This window comes from Mus caroli, chromosome 2 (genome assembly GCF_900094665.2).
Source record: "Mus caroli chromosome 2, CAROLI_EIJ_v1.1, whole genome shotgun sequence".
NCBI classification, from domain to species: Eukaryota; Metazoa; Chordata; class Mammalia; order Rodentia; family Muridae; genus Mus; species Mus caroli.
The window spans coordinates 164,812,180-164,820,989 of NC_034571.1; the positions used below are offsets into that span (position 1 = coordinate 164,812,180).

An 8,810-nucleotide genomic window follows, 5' to 3' on the forward strand; every position below is an offset into this window, starting at 1 on the left:
ACTCTAACCTTCGGGCACAGGATCTGTGGGGCCCCAGGGGAAATAAAAACATAGGGCTCTTGTCCAAAGGCAGCAATCCAAGCCAGCCGCAGCAAAATGTCAGACAACATCCAGGGCCTTTTGGAGGGTGGCGCCTGTGCCCTGGGACCAGATTTGAGGTGGCCTAGGAGAGCTGATAATTTATGGGTTCCAGTCAGCCCTTACTTTCTGAATTGATCAGAGTATTGGCCTTGCCCTGCAATGAAGAGCAGTCTGGGAAACAGAGACCAGCAGAGTCGGTGCAGTGGGGGCAGCACTGTCCTCCTGGCCAGGTGCACTGTGCCTCCATCCAAGCAGCTGCGGAACAGCCTTGGAAAGCCGCGTGTTTTCCTCTTCTATTTTTATTTCCTCAAATCTGGAACCAAGAGAGGCCAGCGCCAGAGTGCTGAAGGGTCTGAGCCAGGAGAATGGGGCCCACAGGCCAATAGGAAATGTCTAAAGAGGTCATCACGCATGCCTTTGGCAGGGGCAGACACTCACCACCCCAAGTGTGGGTCGGGAGCAGCCAGCCTGAAAATGCTGAGCCCTAGAAGAGACTGAGGCTGGCCAGGGCTTGCAGCACACACTCCCTGGAGGTGCTGTCCATTAACATTGTGAGCAGAACCCCACTAGAGGCATTGTTTTATGGTGCTGTGTGCAAACGGTTGTGTCTGCATAGCTGGGCCCTGTCCAGGAAGACCATTCATACCTGTGCCGTTCCCACTACAGAAGCTGGGGACAATGCAGCTCTCAGGCTTGCCCTGAGCCTGTTTGAGTGCAGAGTACTCAGTGTCCTGAGCAGGTCTCCTCTGTGTAGAGCAGTCAGGAGCAGACCACCCTGAGCCCTTCCCAAGTGTTCCAAGGAGCCGTGCAATGAGCGATCGATCCTCTAAAGAATTTGGGGGACAGGTACCACACACCTAACTGGTGTCTTGGAAGAAACCCTGCATTCAGCATCACCCCACAGTTGGGCTTGCTGTTGACTGACAGTCTCTGTGCTGGTTCCTGGTATCGACAATGAAGCAGCACTTCACGAGGCTTTCAAGAGTTCTGCCCTCTGTCCAGCAAGTCCTTCCTTGGATATGGTGAGCATTGTTCCTAAAGAGAAGGCTTTGTGCAGGCAGGGTCCAGGTTTCAAAGTAGTAGAAAGTGCTATGTTGGCCCCAGGAGACACTGACACTTACCTTCCACAAAGACTCTTGCAGAGGAAACGGCGATGATCCCGTGAGAGGCTCCTACAGAGGTACCCCATGGCACTGACACCCCTCCCGGCTTCCACACTGGTCACCAGACTCAGGGAGGAGAAGGGAGGGACCACAATGGATAAGCTGCTTGTTCAGGGCAACGTCATGGGGAGCCTAGTTCAAGGTCATGTCTGGAGATGCAGACCCTTAAGCTGTCTGGAAGCAGGAGAGAGATTTCATGCTGAGCTCACGCACAGTGCAGAAACTCAGCCTGGGTTCAGAGACTAGCATACAGGGTTGGGGAAGGGTGCCTGGGTGTCAAACCATCAATTCCTGCTTCTTAAGCAGCCCCAGGACCTGCTGGTGCCCAATGTCAAACAAAGCTTGACAGAGTTGGCAGCCAAGAGAGGGGAAAGGTGATGGGCTATAAGTTCATCTGGTCTACCACACGTGACCATAGAGCCTACTGTGGGAATGGGCCAGCTGGAAACAAACGGAAAAGCCACGTTCCTGTCCTGAAGCAACATGAATGGCTTCCATTTTCCTATTCCTTCTGGGTCATGGGCACAAGTAGAGGTCTGTCTGCCATTTTGAAGATGGCAGCTGACCTCGACCATTTGTGGACGAGGCCATGGGGGGGGGGGGGATGGTGACAACGGCCCTGGCACCTCTGTTCAGTTAGGAGCAGCACACAGGGAGGAACCAGGTGGCCCGCTCAAGAGAAGCCCAAACTTCTTCTTTGCAAAAACATATTGGCAACGGATTAGTGTTTTTTAAGATGTGTAAACATCACTGGGGTTGGGGGTGGGGGTGGGGTTGAGAGGCTAAGGCACACATCTGAGAGGCCACATCTGGACCTCCGGCTTGTGGCTCTGGGCTTCAGCCTGGAAAACAGAACAAAAGCTGAGTTGTCGGGACAGTGACAGGAAAGGTTTAGAAATCGCAGGGGCTGGAATGTGTTAGGAGCGGCTGGGTTGCTGGGTCTGAGTCAACAGGGGAAGAGAGAGCAGCCTGGGATTCTAGAAACATCCCTCAGGTGACCTTCGTGCGCACTTCAAAGACCGATGTAGCCAGATGAACGCGGCCCCAGGCTTTGGGGGGGGCACTCCTTCTCCAGTCCTGCGGTGGGCTGCCCACCTCCACAGCTGGCCTGCGAGGGCAGCCCCCAACTGCCCGGGTGACGGGCACTGAATGACGCCAGCTGTGAGGCCAGCACGGCTTTCAAGTTTGGGGTATACACCCCCCTTCTCTCTTGTGCCTCTATTTTATTGGGATGACTAAATCTTTCGACTATGTTAGCAGTAAACACAGCTAATTTACCCCCTGCCTCTTTGAAGCAGCTGCTGACAGCTGGGCTGTAATTCAATCAAGGATCTTTGCCATCCAGCCTACCAAACTCACATTTGTTGTTTGGTTCCGTCTCTCCCGCCCCGGGAGCCCCACACAGCTGCACCAAATATTGACGAGCGCCCACTTCCCCTGGGCCTGGATGATAAACATCCCGTTAACAGTGAGATCAAGGTCGAGGGTTCTCAGCAGATGAGACTCCAGTGTCCAGGAGTTCAGGGGGAAAAGACACAAATACATACATGGATCGGACAACCAGAACCAAATGTCTCCTTTTATTGCAAAGTCAAACCCCTTCTTACTCTATTTATACAGAATTTTCACTAAGGACCACTTTATTCGACAGCTATGGGTACATCGGTCCAACTGTTAATAAATAGTCTTAAATAAGAAAACAAACAGACTGAAGGAAGTCGGCCTCATTGTTCTCTGTGAGGAGCCTTTGGAAAGAGCTTCAGATGGAAATAAATAATTTCTTTGTCTTGTCACAACTATTTACACATTTAAACGTATAAGAGGCACTGACTGCAGGCAGACTAGGGCTCTAAAGTAAAATGTGTACCACAGGGGGAGTCACACAAAAAGCCCCAGATCTGCAAACACACAGAACAAATTACAAGAAGAAATGGCCTTTCCCCCACATCGATCGGGCAGAGTAGAAGCTGCAGCCCAAGCTACTGAAGAAGAAAAACTAAAACAGAACAGAAGAGAGCCCAGTGTTTCCAGGGACACAGACATGGAGAATTGGTTCCCCACCTGACCAGACTCGACATGGCCATAGATAGGTCCTGCCTGGCTAACCTCATTCTTTGTGTGGATGCAGGAAACACTGGCAGTAAGTTTAACCCTCTGCATTTGAAGCTAGGAAGCACTGGGGCAGCTGTGGCTCTGCAGACCCAGGCAGAGAGGCCTTGTTTGAGCCATAACCAACAGCCCACCTCTGAAGCAGGAAGCATGGTTGAACCTTCTAAGCCAGTACAGCCCTGTTCTGCCATCTCCCTCAGATCCAGTAACCAATCTGTTGCAGAACCTTCTGTTAGGGGTTGAGAGTGAAGAGAGGCAGCTGTGAAGGCCAGGACCTGACTCCGGAGCTCGGCCACAGAGGTGCCAGAGGGGCCTTGTTTGGAGGATAGTGTCCTGAAGACCCTGCATCACCTGTGCTTCCTCAGGTAGTATCAGCTGTGCTTGTTAGCTTTGCTTTTTCTCATGGATTTCCTACCACGGGGCAGGAATTGGGGCTGAGGGGCTGGCAAAGCCATTCCAAAGTCTACATGCGCTTCAGATGTGTGTGTGTGTATGTGTGTGTGTGTGCCTCCCTCCACCTTCATCCCAACACCCTTTGAGGCCACATCCCTCGCTGGCCTCTTCTGAGCAGACATCCTCCTTCTCCCTACAGGCTGGCTGGATTTGGGCAGGTCTGGTAAACACACACCATGAGACGGAAAGGAGGGGCCTCTCCATCCTCCACAGCTCCGGCTTCTGTTTACGAAGTCAGAATAAACCAAGAAACGGGGATAAATTGTTTAGGAAGATATATCTGTAACATCCTAACCATTTTCATTCATGGGCTTTATTGTGACATTTCATTACAGGGACTTCTGCTTGGCTTTCCTTCAACACAGACGTAAGCGCCCACCCTGGCTATGCCCTTCCTTCTGCTGCAGCTGAACGAGGCTTGTGATTACTCCTCAAAGACTCAGAGCACCAGGGGCCATGTGGCCAATGGACACTTTCTTGGAAGACATTTTTCCTGCTCTTAGACGTTTGCTGTGGTAGCTGGTAGGATCTTGTCCGTCACGTGCTGGAAGGAAAGGGCGCTCATCAGCTGCCAGCTCGCTCAGGTTTCTGGAAGCCTTACATGCTCCCGGTTGGGGAGGTGAGGGGAAGGCTCAGGAGAGGTTGGTCTGTTGACTCCTCGCCAAGGTGGGCAGTGAGAGACTTAGATGGTGAGACATCGCAGATTTGGAAAGGTGTGGCCCCCAAAGGTCAGGGTCTCAGGAAGAGCTAGTGGCAGCCACAGGCCCGGACCACCATGTTTCTGTACTTCTTCAGGATGACATTAGAGCTGTCGTCGAAGTAGAGGACAGAGATGGCGTTGAGCTGGGTGGGTGCACAGCAGGGCTTGGGTACCGTGTCTGGGTTGATAAAGTGAACCTGCAAGCCACCGACATGAATTATGGTGAGAGGCGGCGAGGCCTTCTGCCTGCTTCTAGATTTCTCTAAAGAACATCTATTCTCTGGCTAAGATGACCATAAAGGACACATGCGCATGTCTAATGACCCCGCTTGGCTCAGGACTTGCCTCCACCCTGCAGATGAGGGAATGAGGGGGCCCGGTCTTCTCCATGCACCCGTCTGATGTGGAGGAGACAGCTGGGGCTCCAAAGAGGCTGTGGAGCATCCTCCCTGACTCCTGCCCATCAAAAACACACTCTACTTTTAAGGGCTGGGTTTGTAGGAGTGGTAGGGTTCTTGCCTGGCACTCACAAGGTCCTAGGTTCAAATCCCAGCATCACAACAACTAGAGGTCTGCTTTTGCTCATGGGCACCTGTGTGCCCTGCAGAGTAGAGGCTCAGACAAGGAAAAACTGAAGTGCCCAGCTGGTACTGGGTAAGCACCAATGAATAGTAAGGTAAATCGAGAGTAGGCAGCAGAGAGTGGTAGGGAGTGAATCAAACAACTGGAGAGACAGAGAGACAGAGACAGAGAGACACATAGAGACACAGACACAGAGAAACACACACACACACACACACACACACACACACACACACACACACAGAGAGAGAGAGAGATCAGCTATTCACCAAAGCTGATCCCAGTCCAGCTGACCCCAGTCCAGATCAAGAGAGCCCAGTGCTCAAGACAGATCAGATATTGAGTTCCTCTCTTGTGTTATTGCTTTGAGACAGGGCTTTTACATCTCAGGGCTGGCCTTGAACTTGCTACATAGCCAAAGATGATCCTGAGTCTCACACCATTTAGCCTCTACTTCCCGAGCGCTGGGCTGAAATGACAGGCCTAAGCCGCCACATCCACCCAGTTTACACAGCACAAGGGACTGAGTCCCAGGGTAAGCAGTCTGTCAACCAAGCCACACTCCCAGTTCCCGATTTGTTATTAATGAGCAACTCAAACAGGGTGTGGCAAGCCAAGTATTCTATCCCTTCTGGTGGGCAGTACCAAATTCTTACCCTCCCCTCCCCAACTTGCTTCTCTTTGACTAAGTTCAATGCAGCCCCAGGTGTGTTGGCTAGCTAGGATGCCAGATAGCCAGTTCTTAAAGATATGCCTTGCTGCTGGCCTTGGGATGGAGGCCTGTAATTCCAGCTACTCAAGAGTCTGACGCTGAAGGAAGGATCACAAGGTCACAGTGAGATCAAGACCAGACTGGATGGTTCAGTGAAACCTAAGGGCTAAGGATACAGCTCTGTGGTAGAGAGTTTGGCGACCATGTGTGTGGCTGTGTGGTCCATCATTTTAACCATGAAAACAGGGGCAGGAGGAAAAGGGTGAGAAAGGGAGAGAGAGAAGGAGGGAGCTGGGCCGCAGAACCCTTTCCCTGCCAAAGGGCAAAGCTTGGACTGACCTAAGGGCGGAGGACTCAGAAGAGCTTTTCATCTCAGACTTACAAGCAAGGAGTAGGATCAACAGAAATTTAAATAACAAAGAGAACTGCCAGGGGATTCAAACCAGCATGGGTGATCAGTTGTCCAGAGAAGCCCTGACAACAACCACTGCTGAGAACAAGGTCACCTAGAGCCTGGTGGAGCATCAGTCAGAGGCTGTGTGCACCAGCGTGGGATGGAGGCTGTGTGCGCCAGTCTTATGCTTAGGGATGTGGGGGGGGGGGGCCCTCACTGTGTGCACCAGTGTGGTACTTAGAGCACCGCTCTCACCACATGGCTCTTTCCAGTGAGTCCCAGAGGCTGACTGAGTCAGCTGCTGCCCCCCACCCTCCCGTACACTCTCCCCCTCTGAAATTCTCTCATCTGCTTGGTCCATTTAACTCCCCTAAGGACAAGGATACTGGGCTGTTCCCTGCAGTGTCCCCAGTTCCTGGCACACAGCAGACAACAGAATAAAGCTTCTGAATTAGTGACCTGAAGGTTCAAGTTCAAAGCTGGAAGAGAAAGCTGTAAGCTCTGAGCTAGGCCTGTGGGTCTAACAAACTCCATCTGCCTCTCGCAGGAGGGAGGACCAGGAGCCAGCAGGCACATCTTATCGGAACACAGGGTGGCAGGCTGACAGCCAAGAGGATTGTTCCCCACAGGAGGGACCCAGGGTGAGGCACAGTGACTGTCCCCACCAGGAGGGGACCCAGTCTTCAGTGAGGCACAGTGACTCATGGTCACAATACCACAAGAGCTTGTTTTAGCCTTATATAGAGCAGGTACCCACAAGAGTCATTTGGACACTTGGACAGACAGCTACTTGGGTTCTGGGTCAACAGCAGGAGAAGCCACTCACAGCCCCACTGGCCACACCTCCCAGGAGGCACTCACAGCCCCACTGGCCACACCTCCCAGGAGGCACTCACAGCCCCACTGGCCACACACCCCCAGGAGACACCCACCAGTGTCTGGACGATGGCGTGGTTGGTGGCGTTCATGTAGGAGTTCAGAGGGAAGGCACATTCTCCCTCACAGTAGTAGGCAGCATAGCCTTCAGGTGCAATGATCCAGTCCTGCCAAGAGAGGGGAGTGAGGCCACACCTCAGTGAGACTATGCAGAGGGCCCAACTAGGTAGGGTCCCACCCTTGTGTGTGGTACCTCTGTGTGTCCCACTCCTGCGTGGACTCCCTCCTCATGTCCAGTGGACATAGGCTCAAGCTATGCTCTCCTGACCTGTGGGAGTCCCTGCAGGGGCAGGGAAGTGAGCATGGTATTTTGTGACCCCAGCAGAAGGAAAAGAAAAAGGACTCGGGGTCTGGAAGGGACAGTCTTGTGTTGTGTCTCATGGATCAGAGGTGGCATAGCAGTAGGGAGTGAGACATGGGTCAGAGACTACACCTAGAACCACCCTGTCCTTGCTCCAGGTGGCATGCCTCAGCTTGCTCCCAGGCGTGTTCAGGTTACAGCCTCGACCTTGCACTCTGGGTAAGGACGGCTACAACTGCAACCCAACCCAACACCATAAACGGCGTTAAAACATTTTAAGTCTTTCTCTTGGTTTTGTTTTGCATCTTCTTTGTATGTACGGTTTCAGAGTGAACTTTGTAGGTGGCAACGTTTTGCACCACTGTCAAGACTGGACGGGTCTGCAAATCTACACCAAGCCCCCCTGCCTGGTGCAAGAGGCTTGTGACCCACTGAGGCTCAGGTAATCCAGACAGGGCATCCCCTGAGTGCTGGAAATGTGTGTCAAACTGTTCCACAAGAGTAGGACATTCTAGGGACTCTAGAGAGCTCATGCTGACAAGGGTTGGACGCAGCACACAGGAAACACTTGTTATGTGCAGAGCTCACTCCCACCACAAAACCTGCTTGACTCGGGAACACACACCTGATCTTAAGTCACAGACCAGGACAGACAAAGGGCAGACAGAGAAAACTGACTCTCCAAGGCTGGATTTGAACACACGGCCTTATGTGAGAGAGGCAGCCAGCCATGGGGTGGGACTAGGGTATGCACGAGGTTCAGACTTCAGAAGGGTGGTGTAGTGCGGGGGTGGGTGGGGTCTGATGCTTTGATCAGGAATCTGGTTAGTGACGCTGAAGGTCCTCGCCCCCAGTTGGCTTTTGATCTATCAATAAAGATGCCAGTGGCCAATGGTTGGGTGGAAAAAAAAGAGGCAGGACTTCCAGGTCCCTGCAAGCTAGGAGAGAGGAGAACAGGGGAGATCTAAAATGTAGGCAGGGAAAGGAAAGCAGCCAGAGAGCGTCTTGGGCAACCTGGCCAATGGGCTTCACAGAAGGTAACTGAGCAGCTAAGCTGAGGATACATTTAGAGGTGTTGAGCTAGAGGTGAAGGTAAGGGCATGTTAGCCGCAGGAGGGTTAGAAGTGCTCAACCAGGGCTGGAGAGATGGCTTAGCAGGTAAGAGCACTGATTGCTCTTCCTTAGGTGCTGAGTTCAAATCCCGGCAACCACATGGTGGCTCACAACCATCCGTAATGAGATATGATGCCCTCTTCTAGTGTGTCTGAAGACAGCTACAGTGTACTTACATATAGTATCAAAGAAGAAGAAGAAGAAGAAGAAGAAGAAGAAGAAGAAGAAGAAGAAGAAGAAGAAGAAGAAGAAGGAGGAGGAGGAGG

The 8,810-nt window shown here is 52.3% G+C and overlaps 1 protein-coding gene across 1 annotated transcript in view; it reads right to left on the reverse strand.

Annotated features, from left to right (window-relative positions):
• Nucleotides 1-4,089: 4,089 nt before the first annotated feature.
• The window catches only part of Bmp7 (bone morphogenetic protein 7), a 73,367-nt gene continuing 68,646 nt past the window's right edge, over nucleotides 4,090-8,810 (reverse strand). Inside the window, exons 6-7 of the mRNA XM_021149516.2 lie at nucleotides 7,127-7,237; nucleotides 4,090-4,703 (exon numbers count right to left, since the gene is read on the reverse strand). Of these exons, the coding sequence (XP_021005175.1) occupies nucleotides 4,554-4,703; nucleotides 7,127-7,237 (261 nt within the window). The 3' untranslated portion in view covers nucleotides 4,090-4,553. The remainder of the gene's footprint in view (nucleotides 4,704-7,126; nucleotides 7,238-8,810) is intronic.